The sequence below is a fragment of the Cinclus cinclus genome, chromosome 6 (assembly GCF_963662255.1).
Source record: "Cinclus cinclus chromosome 6, bCinCin1.1, whole genome shotgun sequence".
Lineage (NCBI taxonomy): Eukaryota > Metazoa > Chordata > Aves > Passeriformes > Cinclidae > Cinclus > Cinclus cinclus.
In genome coordinates this window covers 48,898,499-48,923,049 of record NC_085051.1, presented here as the reverse complement: position 1 = coordinate 48,923,049, position 24,551 = coordinate 48,898,499, and the positions used below count along the sequence as shown (strand labels likewise).

At 34.9% G+C, this 24,551-nt stretch overlaps 1 protein-coding gene across 16 annotated transcripts in view; it reads right to left on the bottom strand.

Annotated features, from left to right (window-relative positions):
• The window catches only part of PAPOLA (poly(A) polymerase alpha), a 43,478-nt gene that overhangs the window by 14,670 nt on the left and 4,257 nt on the right, over positions 1 to 24,551 (bottom strand). For 14 of the 16 annotated variants that reach the window (XM_062495533.1, XM_062495537.1, XM_062495539.1 and 11 more), the window contains exons 2-14: positions 20,174 to 20,344; positions 19,491 to 19,557; positions 18,167 to 18,248; positions 17,591 to 17,700; positions 15,600 to 15,653; positions 12,267 to 12,378; positions 10,973 to 11,062; positions 10,739 to 10,877; positions 9,188 to 9,260; positions 7,617 to 7,737; positions 6,630 to 6,714; positions 2,153 to 2,206; positions 1,256 to 1,375 (exon numbers count right to left, since the gene is read on the bottom strand). In XM_062495533.1, coding sequence (XP_062351517.1) covers positions 1,256 to 1,375; positions 2,153 to 2,206; positions 6,630 to 6,714; positions 7,617 to 7,737; positions 9,188 to 9,260; positions 10,739 to 10,877; positions 10,973 to 11,062; positions 12,267 to 12,378; positions 15,600 to 15,653; positions 17,591 to 17,700; positions 18,167 to 18,248; positions 19,491 to 19,557; positions 20,174 to 20,344 — 1,278 coding nt within the window. Of the gene's footprint in view, positions 1 to 1,255; positions 1,376 to 2,152; positions 2,207 to 6,629; positions 6,715 to 7,616; positions 7,738 to 9,187; positions 9,261 to 10,738; positions 10,878 to 10,972; positions 11,063 to 12,266; positions 12,379 to 15,599; positions 15,654 to 17,590; positions 17,701 to 18,166; positions 18,249 to 19,490; positions 19,558 to 20,173; positions 20,345 to 24,551 lie in introns of those variants that run through there. The other 2 variants (XM_062495536.1, XM_062495549.1) reach the window with 2 other exon arrangements.

The window sequence follows — 24,551 nt, the reverse complement described above, 5'->3', positions numbered from 1 at the left end:
AAAACACCACACATTTACCTCCAGCAAATGAACTAAGATCATCAGTAGATTACTCCATTCAACTGTGCTCCCATATAGATTCTCTCATATAGCTACTAGCAGGAGACTAACCTGTTCTCAACTAGCCACAGCAACTATAAAGGCACTGAATATAATTAGAATCTATTACCCAATGAGTTAACTTCCATTTTGCCACCTACATGTGTCCTCAACGTTCTATTTTCTAAGCTGTAACTGATTACAAACTGCAGTTTTCAGTTAAAACCCTCCATTTGACAGCTCTCCTTCACATGGGATGGTGAAAGAATGTACTTTGTATACACTGGGAATACAACCTTTACTGGATGTGTTGCCTGCATCAAGTCCTCTGAAATAAGAGCTAACTGGAGCCTCTTGATTATGCAGGCAGCTGTAGCTATACCCTAAAATGGTGCTGAGGAAGTACTGCCTGTTTTAGACCAATTTTACTCAGAACATACATGTAACAATTATATAACACTTAAACAAAAGTGGCCCCATACTGTACGTGAAGCAGTACATGTGTGGAAAAGACCCTGTGCAAGGCTAACGAGGATTCTCACATATCCCAGTACGGACAAATTTCTCTCCCATTCTCACACAAAAATATGATTCCTTACAAATTAATTACAATGCTATCTTGAAATAAAGCCTTAAAAGAGTTTTCAGCCCCCACACACCTGCAATCGCTGTTTTGAGTGGGGGAGGAAAAAGTCAAAAAACATTTAAGATCCTCAACAATCTGAAGCACTTGATATTCTCTCCACTGTTTCCACAACCTGACAAATTCTAACCACAGTCATTATGATTTCGATGATATTCATCCCAACTGCTCAATTTTATAACATTAAATTAACTTCGTTACTCAAGAGCTCTGTCCTACAGTGCCTCATGTTCTCCCAGATTCTCAGCGCTTCTTCATAATTAAAACAGCATTAGCTAAGTAGCAGTAAATTATACAGGTTGACAGGAAATTATGCAATTAAATACATTTATTAACAAAAATACATTTCCCCTTATTTTCTGATTTATAGACATTCTTATACAGAATTAGAGAGCACCTAATTTCACAAATAGGACTTAAGAAGAGCTGAGGATCATTTGTTTGCCTTTAGGTGCTGTCATTAAAAATTAATCCTTTTAAGATCCTATAAAAATGCCCATTTATTTATTAATGAGATTGTACTTCAGTTAAATTGGCTTCTCCCTAATAAATGAAGAAAATATGTTTGCTTACTTGTCAGGATTCTCCTTGGGTGCTGGGAATGACTGTGGATTCACATGAGCCAGTGTAATGAATTCGTTCTTCTCCAGGTTTCCAACTAGAATACGGATTTTTGATTCCACCAAGCCCACCCTGTATAAATGTCATTTATTAGCAAGATCTCATTAACTGGAAATAGTAGAAGAATCTAACATCATATATCAGTATAAAATCCTCAACATTCTCCTTATACTAAGAACTTGAGACTACTAATGAACTAGTGCGCATCAGATTAATTCAGATCAATAATTTCAGTTAATGCATTACAAAAGCTGACAAGGGAAGCTTAGGAATGCCCTGCAGCTCTCTCTGCGGCCTGATTTACAAATGGAATTAAATACAAGACATTACACATCAAGTAAAAGGCAGTTGAAAGAACCACTGCATATTTATCCAATATTCTTTTGTCTCCAGGTGATGAATTTTAGAGGTGAAGAAATCCCCAGTACCTGCCAATCTTAAAATTTCACTCAAAAAAGAGAGCACAAACATGGGAAAAGGGAATTTTTGTTTGGAGAAACAGCCTTTCAAGTGACTGAAAACATACCTCCTCACACTGCTTATTAAAAAAAGTGCACAAGGCAATTGTAAAGCAAAACCTGATACTGCTGTTAAGGAAAAATTCAATCAACAGCCTTCACTCCCCAGTTTTTAATTTTTACTGTTTTTTGCAGAACTCTACAATCTTTATCCATTTAATTTTGAAATGCTGAAGCTCCACTTTCATTCATTAAGATGACACATGATAGACTAGATACTCCCTTGTGTCCAGGGTTGATGGTGGGGGGGAAAGAAGGTAGTGTTTTTGTTCTTTGGTGGGAGGGGTTGCTCTGGTTTTGTTTTTTTTTTTTAATCTCAAGGATTACTCACCATTCTAGTCGCTGTTTTTCTGTCGGTGCACTTGCTAGAAGTACAATATAATGCCTTTGGAGATAAAGACAATATGCTATTCTATATGTATTTCTAAAACTAGACATTCAAACCTTAATATTAAAACTTTGCAGTAAACTCTACATTGTAAAATACAGATTATTATCTTAAATATATACCTTACATTAAATTAAGCTCTGTTAATTAGAAAAAGGGGCTATATCCCAAGTGTATGACTAACAGACTTCAAAACATTTTGGAGTTCAGGGCCATTTGCAATTCCACTGTAATACCAGTATCCTTAATAAAAGGTTAGGAATGTAGCACCAGTTGAAATATTTCACTACCTGAGATCAGGGATTTAACTGACTACAAATCAAGAGAAAAGTTGATCACAACTACCTTTACATGTCAGCTGTCTTAGTTGCAACATTATTTCTGAATAGTGAGAAGAGTGGTTAGCACATACACATTTGTTCAAAATCCAAAGTAACACTGAAATGTGGCTTAAAAAAATTACATCTGCATTTTGGAATTCTCGGAATACACTTATCAGATATTTCATAAGGAATGTTTCCTCTGACGACAATTCTTAAACTCTCAATTATTTTCCAGGATATTCAGTGTATAACCACTCTAAGTAGATTTCAAAGAGACAGTATACAAAACAGGAACAGTATTTGAAACAAAGAAGCCCAAAGACAGCAGAATGGGAAAAGAGTACTTTTAACTTGAGTTCCTAATGAGGGTGCTGAGGCAATCTCACATTTACAGGCAGGTTTTTCAGCAGCTCAGCTGGGAAGTCGTTAACATCCCAAGTCATTCAATGCCACACTATGCTATACAGGTATGGCAAGCCTTCAGAGCAGGATTTAAAGAACAGCAGTAACACAAGAGCCAACTCCCTAGCATACAGCTCATGAAGAGGAAAGCAAGGTCAATGACACTGGAAAACTACAGTAGAGTCCTCTGGTACCACAGGCCTTCAAATCACAACAGTAAATCCAAATCAACAGATCAAATTAGCAACTACATGTTTCTTTGTTTATCTTCAGGCGGGAAGAGCCAAAATCCTGCTACATGCTACAATTCTCTGATTCCAGTCAGAATGCCAATGAAACAAGAGAACTGCAAGGAACAAAACTGGAGAAACTTCTTCCCTTTCTGAACAATACAGAGAAAAAATTACCTATTCATTTTGCATTTTTGACAGTATTAACTGCTTTCACAAGAAAATGTTATGGGAAAAGATAATAACAAGCCTTCAATTCTGTATGAGAAGTCATTAATTCCCTAATATCGGTCTACTCTAAGGAGCACTACACTTTCAGTAAGATTTCTACATTACATACACTGCACACTTGCAGAATGTTTCATTCAATGGGCACAAAGTTTAAGCTTTTTGATATTTTTAACCCTGTCTGAATTGAAAAAGTTAAATTTCAAACCCACAAATACTAGAAGAAACCAATTTTCCAGCTATTTATTAAAAGCATCCCTGTGAAACAAACTTCTGAAGAACTATTAAAAAAAAAGTAATTTGGCTATATTTAAAACCTTCAACTAACTGGTAAGCACCTAGGAAAAATCCTTAAGTCTTAATTATGAAAAAATAAGTGTTGACTAACTATTTTTGCTCAGGTAGTGTTCACTGAAAAAGAAAAAAGGATCCAGCTTCTCCTCACTCACCTACCAGCTGTTGCTGCTGAGAGGGAATTATTTTCTAAAAATTTCCTACTATCATTTTCAGTAAATCTTAATAATTTATGTTAAAAATTAAGATTCCCTTGGTTTTACGAGTCCAAGGTCTCACTGCTAAATTTTGCTAAGGCAAGATTTTTTGTGAGTGCCTCATTCACAAAGCATATGTGTAATTCAGAAGTATCTATCACTTCATTATAAAGAAAAAAAATGGTCTTGGCTTAAGCTTCTGCCTCTCAATAGTGACTTTTAGATTCTGGGTATTATTCTGAAGTACATCAGTTTGGGATTCTGTTTCTTTGAGGGCTTGGATGTTTTCTCACTGTCTTCCTTTCAGCATTCTTTTCATAAAAATAACCTCAAGTAGATTGTATGGAATTGCAATACATCATTAACACAAGTATTTCTAAAAAAAAATACCCAAATTAAGAGTCATATTACTTTTTAGGGGAAAAACAAAACAAAACCCCAAAATACCAAAAACACCAACTGAGAGCACCCGAACATGTTAATTTCCATTTTTCTTTAATACCTGTCTGGGAAGTATACTTGAATTCAGTAAAGTTCTATGAAGCCAAGAATGTAAACCACCTTTTTAAAAGGTGTATTTATATTCTACTTACTTAGCAGAATTACCTCTTTTAACGACATAGAAAGAATATTCTAGAGCTCATTAAATGAGCGCTATTTCTCTCAAAACACTGCTCTCCTGCTCTTAACCTATAAAATTTCATTTCTCATGCAACACTTCAAACTCTTATCCATTTGAAATTCTTGTCATTTCCCTTTAAAACACTGTATCTATGTGTTCTTTGTTGTTGCTTTCCCTTTCCAAAAATTTAAGACTATACAAAGGGTAGATAATACATATTGCAACTCCCTAATTCCAAGTAATTGCGGACATTTAAAAAGAAAGGGGGAAAAAAAAGTAACTAAAAGCAGATTTCCTAATTTTCCTCATTTCTAATCTGCTCCTACTCTACGCAGGTATGCAGTACCCTCTAGATTTCCTTAGTCACACAACACTGAGGTTTATTTTAAACACAAACAGCAAGTCAAAAGTGCTTATGAACAACAGATATTCAGCAACTAATTGCCATTGAGAGTGATAGATAAATGAAGCTATGCTTTCAGAGATTAAAAGCATTTGTCTCAGAGCAAGGATCAGATGTTCTCTTATCTGGCAGGGCATTACACACTCCTATGAATTTCAGCAGAACATGCCAAGGCATCTACAATTTAAACAGGAGAAGAGTGTGAAGAAGGGAAAAAAATTTTTCAAACTATCTCTTTTAGATGGAGATCTGACCAAGAGAGTCATATTTACTGCATACAGACGACTGCATAGAATTATTTACTTTGTAAAGACTACTAACCCAAACTGTAAAAGTATCCTACTAAGGGAAAACAGAGAAAATCCTGAGTAATTTAAATTAAAGCAGGCTCCATAATATCATTTCACACTTAAGAAATAAAATTAGAGTGAAGACATCTTGTGCAAAATAGAAAACCTGGATATATACTGTTGAGCAAGAGAAGCTTTTATTATTACACCTGGGGTAAAATGGCTTAAGCTGGTACACCAAAAAACCTGCATTAAAATGGATATTTCAAATGACATTATATGCTTCCTATTTTTTTCCACTTTTGAAAGAAACATAGAAAATGTACTAGGGAACTTATTACCAACCTCTTGAACAGAAACTGATTTATCTGAAGCCCATTTTTTACTTCAAAAGGTAATCTAATTTAACAGTGTTTCATAAAAAATTTTCAATCTTAAGCTCAAATGAACAACATAAAAGCCATCCAAATATCTTAAAGCTTTTATCATGCAAAAGGTATAGAAACAAAACACAGACACATTATGAAGGTCATCAGTCTCTTTTAATGGGGGAACTGTATATTTCAATCTTGTTTAGATTAGTACAAAACCAACCAACCACCCAACACAAACAAGTGCAAAATATATTTGTTCTTGATTCAAGAAAAATGGGTCTCCAATTTCAACTGAGGGCAAAGATGATGTAGTCCATATTTTAATAATCCATATTTATTATAAAAATACAACTTTCAGCAAGTCCATATACATTTAACAACCTTCTGCCCCGCAAGCATATTACTAGAAACCCTAAAAGTGTGAAGTGTGAATTTCAGTATTTCCCTCAGAGACATTACAAAATTAGAAAAGCTAGGTGTGAGTTAATAAAGTTCCAAGAGCCTTAAGCTTTAATGAAAAAAATCTAGTAGTAACTAGTACAACTGGTAGTTAGTCAACACAATTGCAAAAATATATTTTATTATCAGAGTAAACTGTTGACTATATTGACAGAAGAAAACACACAGTTTCAAGTACTTATTCATCTTAAGTACTGACCTTCAAAATAAGTTGTTTTAACATCTCTTTTCTTGGGAAGACCCATTTTTAGAATGCTTATGGACAGGACTAAAGAACATTTCTATTAGTCAAACCAGATTACACTTCTTCAATGTTACTGGTAGCATACCAATTCTAGAGTTAACTGGCAACATGCTAAATACCTGGTCAGGGACAAACTGGTTTCTAGAATACAGGTTTAAGACACAAAAAAGTACCTGAGGTGATTATATACTTTCCAAAAGAGAGGAATGTATTTTTCCCACACTACAGAAAAATCCTTACAAAACACTTTCTGGAACTCTAATGTATGTATATTTATGATCCTGTGCTACAGAGCATTATGAGGTAGTTCAACTGATAAACTTAAAATATTCTGCCATGCCATAAAATACATACTTGTACTTCTGAAAGAAGTTTGGAGCTTCAAAAAGTTTGGACCACTCTGCCTTACTCAGCAAAATTTCATCTGTGATAGCAAGACCTAAATTATAAAAAAAAAAAATTTAAACTTTTTTTTTTAAGTACAGTTTAGTATCCAGAGTAAAGACAGTTTATTAACTTAGCAAAAACTACTACAAATAATTTCCTCCCTTCAAATTCACAGCAATTTATCAACAAGATTTATAATTCAGTCATATTTTCATTGGTCATTACTTAAACTATATTAATAAAAAAAACCTCATAACCTGCGTAGAAATGTATGCTCATTGATCAGAATGATTATTTCACATATTTTTGCTCTGTGGTATAACACAGCTCCATTTAGTTTTTTGTATATGCCACTGTAACTATTAGGTTCAAAGACAACAGATTTTTTCCTTACAGTATTTGAATCACCTCCTGTGAAAGGCATTTTACAAGGCAAAGAAACAGTGAGACAATAAGGTACTGCTCTGTCTGAGAAGGCTACTTGTAGTTGCTCCCTGCATCAAATCTACTTCTTACTTTGAAAACATCTTATCTGCTATGATTATTCAAGTACCTCTTGGATAAATTTAGAGAGCTCATCTTCAAGAGAGGATATTGCCTTATATTAGGCATAGAACAAGCATCAGGTGGAACTACTACTGCTAATCCTTTATGTAACATGACACAATGCAAGTCATTAAACAAAATTATACCATTGGCTCTAATTTTCAGAGCACAAGGCACTCTGTTTCATTATCCTCAGTTTCTATGAGTGAAGGAGAGACCTGCAGAAGGATCTACTAAGTTTGCAGTGTTAAGCAACATAAAGCGTAACAGGCCAAGTTCTACCTCCCTCAAAACAGTATTCTATCAATAAGCTTAACATCCACCCACCTCCCCCTTCCAAAGCATACCCAATAAAACTTTTAAATTTGTCTGAAAACATCTATATAGAGAGCGTAAGATGATACTTACCTTGTTTAAATTCCTCAACCATGACCATCCGTGTGGAAACGGACACATTGTACGTAGAGTTCTGCTGTGGGTATGCTGGTGTAATTATAGGCATAAGATGGTACCTATCACTGGGGTTTACCTACATATAACAACAGCCAATCAGTTTTCTTCAAGCATACACATCAGTTAACAAATTTGGATTTCTCCCTTTTCTACAACCAAGTCTTAAGTTCTAAGAGACCTTAGTTTGTGGACCAAGAGTACAAAGAAAGCTTAGAAAACAAGAAAAATGCTTTCACAAACATCATCTTTCTGAACAACAGTGATGGGGGAGGGTTGTAATCTATCAGCACTTCAAGCTGCAGGCATTTCTATATGCAGAAATGCCAACCAAACAGAACCATCTCCCTCTTTAATAGAAATTGGTTTGTGGTGACATGAAACCAAGGACACCTCATCACTGTATGAGCACCCTGTGCAGAATGACTGTCTTCGGACCTTGTGAAAGGTATTTTACACTTTATTTCTGTAACACTACTGAAAATTAAGAGCCATTTTAAGAAAAGAGGCTCTGTGCAACCTGACAAGCATCACTTGCATTAACATACTTTTATTTAACAGCAGACAGGGTAACAAAAAAGAAAGGACACAACATAAACACACAAATTACATTAAAATACTATTATGGTAACAATCCTGCAGAAGGCAAATAAAAGATGAACCCCTGCCATTATCTTAGCCCACTTTGATTACCTACTACAACAGTTCCCATCACACACTGACCTCAAACCACCTATCTCAGAATAACAGACTCAAGGACATGTTTTCAACTGTTTCACATATTTAAATGTGAACTTTTGTCAATCAGAAAAAACAAATTTGAAGCACAAATAGCAATACAACTCAGCCTTTGATGAACTATTCATCAAAATAAAGATTACTTTAATATCAACTGTTCTACAATTGACAAAACAGCATTGAGCACACTCATGTTATGACCTACTGAAAGCTCACAGTGGGAGCCATGTATCTGCTGCAAGCTGTTTCACTGACTGCCTGAAGGACAATGTCCTTAATGTAAGTGCTACAAAGATGGAGATTAAGTATTATAAACAACACACAAAACAACTAAAAGACTTCAAGTTATGATCTTCTTAGGTGCAAGATGAAAAGACACTTTACTACAACTGCATGGAACCAAGCCTATCCAGCTGTAACTTGCAGTGAAGTGAATTCAAGATACTTGCAAAAGTAAAAGGTTTTAAATAATAAGCAAACTATTTTAAGATTAGCAATTTTCCAAAAATGCATCACTTTAAGAAATAACTAATTATGCTGAATTTTTACGAAGCTCCCTTATTGCAAAAATTGGGAGAAAAAGTATATTGTTTAGCAAGTGTGCTTCAAGCGGTCAATTCAGAAAAGTAGAGTAACTTTGTTCTACACTCAGGAGAATTAGAGGTTACTTATGAAGATATAGCACCAAAACATTAAGTTCAACAAACCCAAAATGAAGTTCACCTACAATTTTTTAAGCAACCAAATTTATTGTACAGTGTGACTTAGAGGGGAAAAAATAACACACTAACCCTTGGGTCCCATACAGGCAAATTAAGATTGCATTCTTCTGGCTGTTTCAATAGCACTGGATTTGGCCATTCCCTGTTCAAAAAGATTGTAGCACTGAATAAGACTACTGGATACAATCACGTATGTTACACAAACAGCACTTTTGAATATGATCCTTCTTAAATCTGCTCTCAAAATAAAGCACCATTTCCTCACGACTAGGCTGGTCTAACTGGGGTCGTTTAAATAAGATGTACTGCTGAACAATTAGCTTCTTCAGGGCATCAGCCCAAGGAATTTTCTGTAGTCTTGAAGGTTAATAACCACTGGTTTAGGTAACTAATTTAAACTCCTCTAAATTCTTCCTGAAATATACCAATTAAAGAGAAACTCCTCTGTGAAGATTGACATTGGATCCATCTTCAAGCTAGCTGTTTCATGGACAAACTACTGAACAAACAGCCAGCACAATTACAGCAGATAGCATCATAACAAACCGCATGTATTAGAAGAAAATTATAATCAAGAGAGAAAGAAATCTTGTTGAATTAAACACTAAAAAGTTACACTTGTTCTTCAAGTCATCTTACCCCCAAATAAAAGTTACCTTCCAATAAAGAGCAGAAGTCAGTTAATCTCTAGGAATTTGTAAATTATGCTCCTATGCTATGCATGTACAAACTGGAGAGAAGTCCAAGAAACACATTAAACAGTGATTGCAACCAATTCCCCTCTACTACCTTAGTGTGGCAACGCATTACTAAACACTACATACCTCGAGGAGGCTATAAAGCCTATGAATATAAGACAGGGAAAGTCTACAAATTATCGTCACGTTAAGAAGACACTATATTTGGAGTAAAGCAACACCTTGGTAAATGATTCTTAAAGTCTGTCAGTGTCTAATGAAGAATATAGGTATCTAAACATGGATTTTCAAGAAATTTGTAATCTGCAAAGTTTACTTTTGTCCCATTTCTTCTAAACTTATTCGGAATGTTCCCATCAGAGTAATTCAAACCACCTTTCTGAGCTAACTAGCTCAATCAAGAGTATGAAATGGCATGTAATTTCAGAAACATCTACCACTCCACACTGACAAGCTGAAAACCCAGATTTCTGTCACTGAGTCTCTTAAATTGCATTTAAACTATGTGCCTAAACCAGACACTGGCACACCTCCTTTATCCATTATCCAAGTATCTGAAAGTTTAAAGACTTTAAACTTAGGGGTATATGCTATAATTCTGTACTATGCCAGTATTTTATCTGAAGAGCATTGTTGAATTACAAAAAATACTTGAGAAAATTTTAATTTAAAACTGTGTGGTTTTAGTTTGAATATTTTAAAAGCAAGGCCTGTTGGATGACTTACTGAAAAACTAAGATGACAATTTCAGGTGACAAGAACAATATTTCTAATTTATCTTAATCTGGTAACAGCTGAAAATGGTACCATAAAAACAGGACTAAAATTTAGTGTCTACAAACAATTTTATTTTAGTTTAATCTAAATTAAAAACAAACAAAAAAAAAAAAAAAAAACAAAAAAAAACCAAAAAAAAACATACCATTTAGAAAATACCAAGAAAAATTTATGTACAAGAGTTGATGCTATTGCATTTGGATAAAGCTGGCAAGTTCTTGCTACTAGCATAGCCCAGGACACACCGCCAAGGAAACCTAGTATATTGGAATAGATGTTGTGGCCTGTGGATCAAGAAGGAAAGAGACAAAAGGAGAGAGATGTCAGTAACCAGAAGAGGCAGTGAAAACTTCACCAATTTTGGAATAAAACTGCTTACGTTTTGCCCACAATTTGATAGCTCTCAGTGTTAACCTGAAGTTGTCAATGTTTGGTACTAGATGCAGAATTTCATCGGTTACCCGGCAACCTGCAAAACAAAGAATTAATTACAGTTGCTGCTTCCAAAGTTTTTTGCTTGCTTACCCTCCCCCACCATCAACAATATGAAACTTTTTAAACAAGCATGCTGCAAACTCATTTCATATTCTGATCACTTTTGTTTTGGATTGGAAAGCTTAACATATTTTCATGCGCCTTTTTTTATTTTTACGGTTTTATGGCAACACTCAGGGTAACCAATTCATGAGTGCACGACTAGAGTTTTGGACAGCTACTGGATATTTTTGTTATTAATGAACTATATAAGCTGTTGAAGAAACAAACAAGTTTTGCTATTATATGAATATATGCAGTATATCATGGAATGATCAGGCAAACTAAAAAAAGCCCAAGTCTTCGTGAACCTACAGAAAACCTGCCAGCCATAGGTCAAATCTTTATAGAACAAACTCGAAAGAATTTTTTTTAAACTTATTAGTTGTACTGCTAATTTGATGGCATATTTTCAGACATTATAGATGGCAATATTAACTGCTTGATTTTAGGGGATTCATAATAAAGAGTAAGTAACACTTCACTGTTATTAAGTAGTTGCAGAGAACTGTTTGCAAGAAAAATAGTATTATCTAAGACTACTTTTGAAGAGGCAACTACAAATTCTAGAGATTGCACAGATGGGAAATTCACAAAACACTTTAAGTGGCTGTGATGATCTCAAATTATCAAATTTTTTGCTTTCAACAACAATCAGTACTCCTCACGCAAACATGATCCTCTTCCCCATGAAGCTGCAGCCAGGCTGAAGCCCCTACCATCCTGTATATAAATAACCATTTTTAAGTTAAGTGTTACACAAGCTAGTAAGCTACTAAAGAACTGACCTCAAACTGACACCATTTCGGTATCTCCAATTTATCACTGAAGCAATTTCATGTATGTTTATGCAAACACACATCTTTATTTACAGAAAAAGGTAATGCTCCGCACAAAAGTCTTGCAAGTCCCATTAATTTCTACAACCATATACCAACCAAACAAGAGCAAAAAATCATAAACAGTCTGGCCAACAAGCAACAACCCTTCTCTCCAGAAAGATATGCATAACTAGCAATTACTACTTCCAGATATGAAGTTGCTGTATTTTTAGTCAAATCCACAACTCCTCTATCAAAGTACCTAGGACAGTTATGTAAAGATTAGACAAACTTATATACAAAGCAGTATATACATACCATTAAGACTTCGTATGCATCTAATGTCTAAATTTTTAAGTAGGCTGTCGTCTCGTAGATCTAAGTCCTCAGGAATAGTTTGCAGTGCTAATCTTGCAAACAAAATATCAATCTTAAGAACAAAAAAAGAGGTAAGACATTAGAAAACTGTTCTTTCTTCTGTAGTATTCTGTAAGTAATTTTCATCAACTTTACAAATAGTAGTCTTGCTAGTACAAATAATCCCTTTTAAAAACACAAACTAACTTCCTTCACAGACACTTAAATACTTTGAGATGCTTCATCTATCTTACTGCTCCTTTTCTAAGACGATAAAATACACATTTAGATTAATATACAACCAGCACACACACAAAAGCTACACTGACTGCCAATTTAAATAAAATCACATAGGAACAAGCATCACTTCCAGGTCCAGAATACAAAATCCCAACATCAAAACACACCATGAAAACATAAATCCTGGTTTTAACTTAAATATTCTCAAATATTCTAGAGATGAATTCTAGAGACAACTGAGGGGAGTCCTCATTGCAGCTTCTCATGAAGATGCTGAAGATGACAAAGGGGCAGGTATGGATTTCTTCATTCTCATAACCAGTGACAGGACTCAAGGAAACAGCATAAAGCTGAGCCAGAGGAGGCTTATATTAATATATAAGAAGGCTCATATATTAATTTTATCAAGGAAGACTTTTTCACCCAGAGGGAGGTTGAGCACTGAAACAGACTCCCCAGGTCAGTGATCACAGCCCCAAGCCTGACAGAATTCCAAGAAGCATTTGAAAAACCCTCTCACAGGCTTAAGGTGTGACTCTTAGGATGTCCTACACTGGGCCAGGAGCTGGACTTTGATGATCCTAATGGGTCCCTTCCAACTCAGCATATTCTATGATTCCATGAAAATGGCAATGGAATTACAGGAAGGGTAGGGTACCTTTCCCCATCCCCTATAAAGCATAAGTGCAATTAGTTGACTCTATGTAAGACCAGTACCTATGAAGAGTCTACATACCCGATTACAGAAAACGTTCTGAAAATTCAAGATGCTGAGCAAGCATATACATTTTTAAACTATGTCCAATTTCTTTGCTATTACTTCTACAATACTTAAAACATAACAGTTTTTCTAGGCCAAGAACATCTAAAATACTATTCAGTACTGAGTTAGTTTTACACTGCCCCGCACACAAGGACACTGCAGAGTGCAGAAGTCAGTTTGCCTTTCCATCAGTCAGTTGATGAGAATATCAAGTGCATATCAGCAGACTGTCTGCAAGGCAACAAAAGCACTTCACCAAATAAGGCTTTTAACCAAAGTGGTTATCACTTGACCTACAAAACGATGAAATACCGAGTACTATTGCACCAAGAACAAAACTGGTTTAGTTACATTAAAATTATTTCATATAAAGTGAAGCTGAAGACAACTTAAAGACTTTTTGTAGGTACTTAAAACTTTGCATCCATCTCTTTTAAACTATGAAGCCCTTCTCCACAGAAAAGTATTTTCAAAGTATTCAGTGCATTTTGTATTTCCAAGTCCTTAACAGCTGATCTTATCAACAGTCTGTATTACACACAGAAGCTCCTACTTGAGTCAAAAGTACTACTTCTCAGTGTAAAACAAGCTCAAAACTAACTTCAGCTTGAAATTCTGCTCTGATCTCTAGAAGGTGTAGCACCTCTAAAGATTCAAAGCTCACTGACACTTATTTTCAAATAAAGCAATTAACAGACTGTCTTATGTAACTCCGGGAGATATAGCTGGCAATCAAATTTGAAGTACTCTACCCAAAGAGCAAAAAATATATAGCAAGTTGTTAATTTTAATCAAAAACATAAAATGGGCATATAAAAAAATCACTGTCAGAAATTTTTAAAGTTTTAATAACAGGATTACTACAAAACTAAAGTCCTTTTCCTCAGTTCTACCTTCTGGCATGCTTTGCCTGGGTTAGCAAAAGGAAAATTAAATTAAAATCTTTTGATACTGACATAGCTGGGCTCAAACATAACTACCAGAAACTGTGGCCCAACAGCACTGGTATGTACAAAAAGCATGCTTATGATATGAGAAAAAAAACTCTCATGCACTGTCAGCAACATGAGTTAAGTCTCTGTAATAAACCTAAGCCCATCAAAGCCCATCATAAATTACCATATTGGAACAAGATGTTACTTCTTTTAGAGCAGTCTTTTTTTTTTTCCCTATTTGGTCTTACATTTCAAATTTCATTTTTTAAAAAGCAGCTACAACTCCAGCTTGACTGACTGGAGAAAAAAAAAGAAAATTACATATAAAAACCAAACTGAGCAGAGGACAGCTATGGCAAGTTTCAACATCTAGAATGAATACCTAAGCTATGTAAAGAGCAAATATCCTCCAAAAAACGTTCCTTAATACTCAACTGCATACGGACAATATAAAATAGCTAACAGATACAAATTCACAGACTGGAAGAGAAGAAATTGCCAATCTTGTGTACAATACTTCACCATGTCATTTGCCAGAAGATTAGCATGGGAATTCCTTCCCCTGACTAAACTAACCTTCTTGTACCCACCAGTTACTGGTTGACATAATCCAACTATAAGTCTCATTAACTGTGCGTATAAACAGTTCATGTTTTTATCTTGTCACCAAGACATGACAGTTCGACTATGTAATAGTCTGAGAAGAATAACCAGAGTATCTTTTGAAATCACCATTCCCGTTTCCTTAGCAAAAAACCCAACTAAACAAGTTCAGTGCTCCAAGACAGGTGATTCATCAGGCTACAGCCACCAAAAGCATTTTTTTGGTCACATGTTTATTGGTATGTTAATTGTTCAGGACAAAAGGAATACCCAGGTTACTTTCAGAAGCACTTTTAAGAACTAGTTAAAGACACAACTTTCTATATTGTACCATAATGAAGCAAATCTTTCATGTTTGGACAGTTAATCACCAGCAGTCAAAACAAATTATGAAGCCACATTATTTACAAATATAATTTCTATTAAATAATCAGCCAAAATAATACCTATATTGGTACTCTACAGGTCAGTATACTAATCAGTACAAGCAGGTAGCAGAGCCAAAAAAAAAAAAAAAAAAACCAAACAAAAAACAGGGAGATATTCTGCACACAGCTTTAAGTCCATCAAGAAAACTGTTTCAGTCTTAAATCTCCACTTTAATTCATACAACTGAGAACTGTTGAAAAAAATCTTGGGTACAAACTCTGCAGAGTCATTTTAGTAGCATTCCTATTAATGAATAATAACTTATTATTAAAAACTTTTGTTTTAATCACATTTTACCAAAACAGATTAAAATAGGATCTTTACCTCTATTCCATCAAAACAAAGTTTAATAACTGGGACAAAAGCTTCTTCAACAGCCTGGGGGAAAAAGATAGCATTTTATTTTCAGTATAGAGAACATTTATAAACAAGAGCTACCAGGTCTAGACAATCATAATGAAATGTCATTTATATCAATGCTTTTCTGCTTTCAGGTTGATTTTTGTCAGCAATATCTTTCTCCACCACTGAGAATTTATGCAGTAAGCAGCAATCTACTACATGCTGCAGCTGCTGAAGTGTCAATTGTGATCCAAACTTTTATCAACCTGCTCCGACTGGGTTACCTCAAGGTCCAGCCCTCCTTCTCCCTACACAGAAGACATGATCAAGCATCCTCTACTCCTCACAAATATCTGTAAGTATTCCAAGTCCAAGCTATGGGGATTCTTGCTCTAAAAGGCCTAACAATTTCTGCTTCTACAGCTGGTAGAAGATGCAAGGAGAAGACTGTGTAACTACGCAGCCTGACATCACCTAAAGCAGTTGCAAGTCACCAGTCTCCACAGGTCAAGCATGTTTTTAAAATGTGGCCAATAATACAGTGTTTTGATGAACAATATCACAAGGAAACTATGGAACTTCACATCTACTCCAGAATCAGCTATGAATGTCATATTCCTGAACTGAGCATCTGAACTAAATGCAGATCTGCAGCACATTGTTTTAGCAAAAGCAAAGAACGTTGCCTACTTCCAAATAAGAAATACTCTGAACTGTTGGAGGATACTGTTCCAAGAGTGTTTCAGCTCTTACCACGAGGAGGAGACAAGACTACTGTCTGTGCTCAAACATGAGTTAAGGTTACCTTAACATAACTGGTTGGCAGGATGGACCAATCCTAAGCAAAAATCCAATTCACAAGTCTCATACTCACTACAGCAACCACTAAGAAAGTCTATGTTCCCCTAAAGATGGAGATGTACAAACTCCTAATACTAACTGGAATTTAAAAGTATTATGACACCCTGACATAAACGTTATTTATTTCACTGCAGAGCTACACTGAGTAACATAAATACCCTGATGCTAAACCAACTACATTACCTAGACACAGAGTTTACAGCAAAGCTGAATGGAATTTTAAAATCTGAATCCTCACAAATACAGCATGTCAATTTAAAGATTACTAAATGTGTTTAGACAAAGTGTTAATAACAACTCTTTCAGTGCATATAGTGTTACCACCAGACGTTTGCACTACCCTGGTAGTTACCAACTACAGGGTGCATAGACTGGAAGAATGCTTCAGAGACAGCTCCATATATTTTATGAAAGCTGGACTTAACCAAGTAAACACTTGCTAGCAACTATCTTCATTAAAAAAAAAAACCTGGAGCAGAGAAAATTTACTCTGTGCAAATATCAAGATTAAAACTCCCACCAGTTGACTGTTAGTGAGGTATAACAGAAACAAAATACTGCATTAGTACAGTCTTCCACTACTACAAGGGAAATCTTCATCTTTAGAAGCTAAAAATCATGCATAAGCATTTAGTAACAAGACACACTAAAAATACAGTTTTCCTTTCCAAATGCACAGTTAGCAGCTAATATAAAAAGTTTAGTTAATATCAACTACCATTACTGTTTATAAAAGCATGAAGTTACAAAAAAGCAGCATAAAACCTTCATTAAAACCAAAGAAGTTTGGTCCTGAACCCTGTCAAGCTAACATTTACATTTCCATCTGCCTGCTTCTAGTGAGTAAGCAGGAATTTTGCCATACTAACACACATGCTAGGAGATCATTCTGCCATCCAAATTTTTGAGCGTATCTGTTAAGTGAGAGCAGAGAAAATTCAGAAGAACCTCAATTTATTTCAACTCTTATGACAGGCTTTGCTGCAGGTTAGCAAAAAAACCTTTGCAATTCTTAACAGTAAAGTTATAGTTACTTATTTAATGCATCATCTTTCACTACTGAATTTTCCTAATCCTCAAGTCAGCAAGCTGTTATCAGGTGTTTCACATACCCTCAGATCTTTCACTTCTTCTTGTTGTTTTAACTTTTCATAAAATGATGTGAAAAAATCACTTCTTTCAACATGTCTCGGTGCAACACATAGGGCATCAATATCAGCACCTGAAATTGTTAATTAGCAGAAGTAAATTACTCAATATTTCACACACACGGAATGTCAGCAATAGACATTTTTATCAATAATTAAGTAGGAAAATTTAGTTTCTCATCAAGTGAAATGGTGGGGTTTTTTTTAAAATACTAAGTCAATCCAAATGAAAAAAATTCACAGCCATTAAACATACAGAACACATACATACACTCTTGCATCAATTGTGGAACACTAACTTTCAGGGAACAAAACATGAAAATTTAAGTATACAACTTCCTATGTCTTTAAATAATTTTCAATTTTTTTGTCTGTTTCCAATCCATAATGAAAACACAATATAGGAATATATTTCTTTTATTTAGAATGAAGACGAGACGGTTAACCAAATACATTAAGAAACCTAACCCCACCTCAAAACACAGCAAGATCAATCATTAGCTCAAACACATGGATTTTAGTAACACAAGGAAATGTTACCTTTTGTATGAACCCCTAATCGATAGGATCCAAATGTAAAAATTTTTCCTCCAACGTTTTCTATTACCGATTGTGGAAGATTCTAAATTGATCAAAAAAAAATGGTTATTTTACCTTAACAACTTATAACAACACAAACCATTTATTTTCAAACAAGAGGAAAATACAGCACAAAATTTATGCTGTCGAACTACTGAAATTATCTCAGTATTTACAGAAAAGACTGAGATACATTTGCCACTTGGATTATATGCAACATTTCAACTACATTACCACCTCAAACCTGGCAACTGTTATAGCAATTCTACATTTCAGGTGCAACACTTTTATATTATTACAGAGATCAAACACTTATCACTCAGGCATTTTAGACTGACACACAAATAGATGAGGGATTCAAATTTAGAGCAACACAAAACACAGTCTACTGTATCAGTGTTTATCACATTACTTCCAGAGACACTCATACCACAGCCTTTAAATAAAAGTTTGAGTTTATTTTACGTTTAAATTGTTTAAGCACATCTGCTAAAGTTCCTAGTCTTTGAAAAAACTGTTGAATCCACTGCACTGTGGTCAAAGTGGTCAATCCTCTCATAACAGGATGCAGTGCTTCAACCTGAAACCCTACATGAATGTTTATTTCGTCTTCTACTCTGTAAACAAAACTACTTTTCAATGAACATGAGATTAATTTAAGCAGCTTTCCATCTTACACCCGTCACAATGTTCTCAATATTTTGTTTTCAAGGATCAACACACATATAGCAGGGTTGTCCCCGCCCATAATCTTGTTCATATATAAATTCTCATTGCATAAGTAAAGTGTACAGAACACATACGATCTCAAATACACACAAAGCAAAATAGCTTAAAAAATTAAGGGTTTCCTCAAAAAAAAAAAAATCTATAATCATGCAAGTCTAGAACCATTCAAAGATGTGCAGGAGCAGGGATTACTAAAATATGGCAACCAACATTAAAGAAAAAGACCCAAGACCACAAAGATGCAGAAAGTACATTCTAAGACCTAGCACTGTTTCACAAAGGCAAATAATCTAAGCATATAATTAATACAGTAATGTATGCATGAATTTTAAGAAAAAGTCAAGTATCAGTTGTATCAGTTTCTTTCTTTGACAAGGTTCTAGTATAAAGGGGCAATGGTGCTTGCAAACAAAAGAAACTACACAAGGATGGTATTTGTTTTGATCCCCAAGTCTAAGGTTCATCCCATTCGCTACAGGAATGTATTTTGGAATCGCCTCCCTACAGCACTCTTAGAATCACAACATTGGCAACTCCATGTAAAGTACACCCATACCTTGCTTTCACTGATTTCCCGTATCCATTCCTTTACCAAGTTATTTAATTTTCCCAAAATCAGAATCCTATTAATAAAACAGCAGAATTATAGGTTACAAACTTAGACAAAACTAGTAGAACTCTTTAACACAGTGATCATCATTGCACAGGAAGTCAACTACAGTAAAATTACAGATCTAATTAGAGATCTTGTTATATATACATATATACCGAAACAAAGTTACTCCTACAACATTCCCACTATTTTTCACCCCCTAGAGACATTCAAGAGATTTACGCTCCAAAAAAATGAAAGCATGCAAGGCATACACACATCAATCCAACTGCCTTCCAAAATAAAACTTAAATTCATTTAACACATGCATCTAAAAGAACCATGATAAGCAGTACTTAAGAGGAAAAAAACCTTCTAGAAGGTTTAATAAGGAAAAAAAAAAGTTTAAGGTCCATTACAATAAAGTAGAAATGAAGGGGGAAAATGCAAGACAGCTTCTGAAATTTAAAGGCCATTTTAATACCTCTTTGTGTTTTGAGGTGTTACTCTTAATTGAGAAAAACTAAGCTTACAATTTCACTAGGCTTTTAAGAAAGCATTTGTAAGAACACAAACACACTGGGTCTTCAACAGTTACACATGAACTTCATAACAGACAGGGACACAAAACAAGAGTATTCACTCACCTCCGTTGCAGCTCTTCTTCCTCTTCAAATACACCGTAAGGTTTTAGGGTTTCAATTAATTTCTGGGTAAGCATGCAGTCAATCTCCTTGGGGGCAGCTAAACTGATAGGTGAGGTAATGCCATAATGCTTCTGTAGTTGCTGTGTTTGTGATCCCTGGGTTGTAACGGGACTAATAAAGGCAATTAGATAAAGTTACTAACAGAAACAAAACAAAGAGAATTATTTCTTTTCTCTCATCATAGCAGCAAATGAGATACATAACAAGAAAAAAGTAAGCCTAGTGTAAGTATTTTCATCCCAGATCACTGTGTTAAATCTGTCCTACTAAGGACACCAAGAAAATTACCTTTCACCAACTCTTAATACACATTGACTTTTCCCCCCTTAACTGTGTTTTTCATTCTACTAGGGCAAAAGCTGTATCAGTTTAGGCTCCATCAGTCTGGGCTCCTCCACTTTCATAAAGTCTAAACCCTTCATGTCAAAAAGTCAAACTGATAGCAAAAGTCAAAGTCCCATTCTCGGCAACATAACATTCCTTGGTATACTGTAGTATCAGTCCTGCATGTTTATACCTAATATACACTATTTCTATCATACAAAACGATATCTTCATAAGGCTAACTACCTATTACCTATAACCTACCTATTACCATTACCTGTGGAAAAATCTACAGCATTACTTCAATTTTGCTTCCATTATTTCATCATCATTGCCTCAATATTTCATTCCTCATTTCCATACAGACTATCAAAAAGAAAGAAACACCTAAATTGAAAATTGACAAGAATCCACAAAACATGATATAGTCTTCTACAAGTTAAACCCACTTTATAACAACTCTAAGTACTATAATTTGCTTGCAATCAAGACTTTAATCACAATGCAAGCTTGAGCACATCTGTCCCTTTGCTCATCAGCAAAAAAAAAAAAACCTTAAAAAGGCACAACAAGAAAAATATATTAAAAAGTGTACATTAAAAAAATCACCTTCAAGCGATTGTGGGAATTGAGGCAGCAGTTGAGGAAAATATTTTATACTGTTTCCTTTAGCTATGAGATTTTAATCAACTAATGAAGAATCTGGTAGCAGTTAAATAAATCATATAGATCTTAGGACTTTAGGTGTCAATGAAAACATTTTTTAAAAACAGCTGTTCAGATGAATTACATAAAATAGCAATTCAAATTAAGGACAAAGTGAGTTTCTAAAACTTTTTTCTTCTAAAAAAAAAAAAAAACAACACAACTTTAGGAATGTCAACACAAATAGTCGATTCAGCCACTTAACTGCCTCTAAAAAAAGCAACCAAAAACCAAAAAGTGTCAATATATAAACATTCTCGGGGTATTTTATCTTATACCACAAAACGAGTTGTTTGAACTACATTTCCCCCACTTTTGCCAACTGCTAATTTGAAAATAAATTTATGTTTTTTACTTGAAGATTTTTCAGCTTACCTTTGCAGGTTTTTTAAAGCAGCAAGACAGAATAATCTATATTTTACCTTTGCGTAACGATTTTCTGATGATCTAACTGTAATTTTTGCCCATTCATAGCAAGAAACTGAATCCAGTTCAACATGTATTAGACTTCATTAAAAGGGCTGGCAAAACAGCCTGGCAGATGCTATTACTAGACTTCAAAAAAGACCCAATGTCACTCAAAACCAGATTCTGCTAAGCTAATTCCCGAAGTCAGCAGTGCTGACAGAGGTCTCTGTATTCCCCCTACTTGTAAGGGCCATGACTCACAAATTCAAGAACTAACAACTTAAACATAATCCTTTACGCTGTCTATAAAATTACATCCCATAAACCCCAGCCAAACATCAGATCTCTTCCCTAGTAAGGTTTACACACAGCCCTGGCACTGCAATGTGCAGCTCTGCCTTCAAAACACCACACTACAGTGACTTAAACCAGTGTTCCTCCAACCCCTACAGGACCACCAGAGAGCAAGGCCACAGGGCACAAAAAAGCGTTGAAATTGCTCACTAAAACAACAGCTTCAAACAACCAATTCAATCTATCACCAGATATACATCTTTGGGAATTGTTACATAAACCAGCTACAGTTCTTACATTTACTTTTATAACAATGAAATAACGATGGTATCAATAGCACAGGACCTCCCCAACACAAGTGTTTGTCTTTTTGAACACTGGAGAGTTAGCAAGTACCCTTTCACTGGGTTAGTGCAGAGCAATCCTCAGCACAACTGCTTGCAAGATTTTACAGCTGTAGAAGACAGTTAATATATATATTAACACTGAAGAGAATATAGGGTATTTCCAGATAAAAACATTTTTATTTAAGGTCTGCTGTTTACTCCTGCTAAGTTAACTCTAGTCTAAGGTTGCTGTGGTCTAAGGTTTCTGTATATTCTGTAACTAAGAATATGAAAAGATTTCTTTTTGAAAACTAAAGAAAAAAAAAATCGTATGGCAAGAAGGTTTTTCTAATCTTAATGAAGGACAGAATAAAGTAACTTATTCTGTCCATCTATTCATTTAAAATGCAGCATTACTGTTAATATAAACAAACAAGTAAAGGTATATCCTCTGCCTGGCTCCCACCTTGCATAAAACCAAGAAACACCAGGTAAAGCATTTTCTACCTCCCTTTTAAAGTAAAAGTAATCTCTGAGAAATAAACTTTAGGTAGTCATTAGCCCAACCTTAATGCTGTATTTACATGTTCCATTTTAGCCAGAAAATGCTAATGATAAATGGTCCCAGACATCAACTTTTTTTCTAAAACCATGAAGATCATACTCCAATATCTTCCCTTAGTCATATATGGGCATATGGACATTCTGCCTTTGACTTGTGACATGTCCAGAGAAGAGCTTAAACTACCCATTTTATTCAAAGAGAAAGGTGAAAAGCCAGGGAAGTATCAGTGCTAAACTTCTACCCCTTGGGGAGTCAATACCTTGATGGTATGTCACATTTGGTACTCACTAAAGTTAAACATTAACAAAAAGCAGAATAGCAAACAGCACCTGAAAGCTCCATCTCAGCTACTCACTCCTGAAAAGAGCAGAGACAGATTTGGCAGATTGTATTTAACACAACTGAAAGCCTGAAAGCATATTTAGGACTTGCTGGATTGTGGGGTTTTTTTTCTCTTTGTCTGTTTTTTATAAAAAAGGAAAACAAACCCAAAATACCGAAATAGTCAAACCAAAGAAACAAACAACAATAAAAAAAATCTAACCTTTTCTTTTTAAGATCACAAAGAAAATTACGATACAGTCTGAGGCTTTTGAGTTTGTTTCTTGTCAACCACATATAAACTTGAAGGTCATCTTATCACTCTGAGATGACCATGAGCTGTCAATTGCACAAATATAAAGTTACAGAAAACTAAGTTAAATTTAACATGCTGTTGCTGCAGCTATGGTTTAAGCTGAATTTTTGACGAACATATACTGACAATTTACCATGTGCAAATTGGGCAACAACAACAGTGGATTTATTCTAAAGTATTATGATGGGTACTTCATATTCAAATATTAATTAAATCATGAAGAAATGTGTATGTCCTTTTTCCCCCCATATAATAAAACACAGACACAAAGCTCTAGTCTGTGCTAAGATGAAGGCAGTGCAGCCAAACAACGTCTTCCTCAGAGCCTTAAGTTTTGGTAGGCAGTATCTTTTTATACTGTTATCAATAACAACCAAACTAAAAATACAGAATATGGTCACTGCTAAAACCCATTTTAAACGGAGTGCAGAAGTGGAATTAAAAAAAAAAAAATCAAGTTTGTAACAAGCTTTACAGTTGCCAGAGTATACATCCCTAAACTCCTTCACATGGAAATGACTAAATGTTCTAAGGTAGAGGAGTGCTCATAGTGCATCTTTTAAAGATCAGGTGATAGCCTGAACACATCCATTTAAACTGAACTCAGAGAAAATGCAGCTATACCTATTCAACGCTGTCCCATATAAAACTAAGACTTGGATACTAATTCCAAGTTTTGTACTGTTGTTTGCTTTTACAACTCTAAAACCGTTCTCCATCCTCATAAAAAAAACAATCCTGTCATGAGCTTCTTTTTCAGATGTGCTTTGTATTTAAACCAACTCCTACCCCTACACAAAAACCTGTCTTTCAAAACATTTGCTCCTCTTCTCTCCCAGTATTCCATGTCCATTCTAATGGTACTATTTTTAGTGCTATTTGTGTTAAGATTTTACAGTTCTTATCACAAACAAAATACAGTTGCCATCAGCACCACACTATCTAAATATCATGCTCCTGCAATTTGGGAAACATCACAAAAATAAAAAATACAAAAAACTGAAATATTAAAAATACATAGCATAATACACAACAAATTGTAACGATGTAAATCCCCCT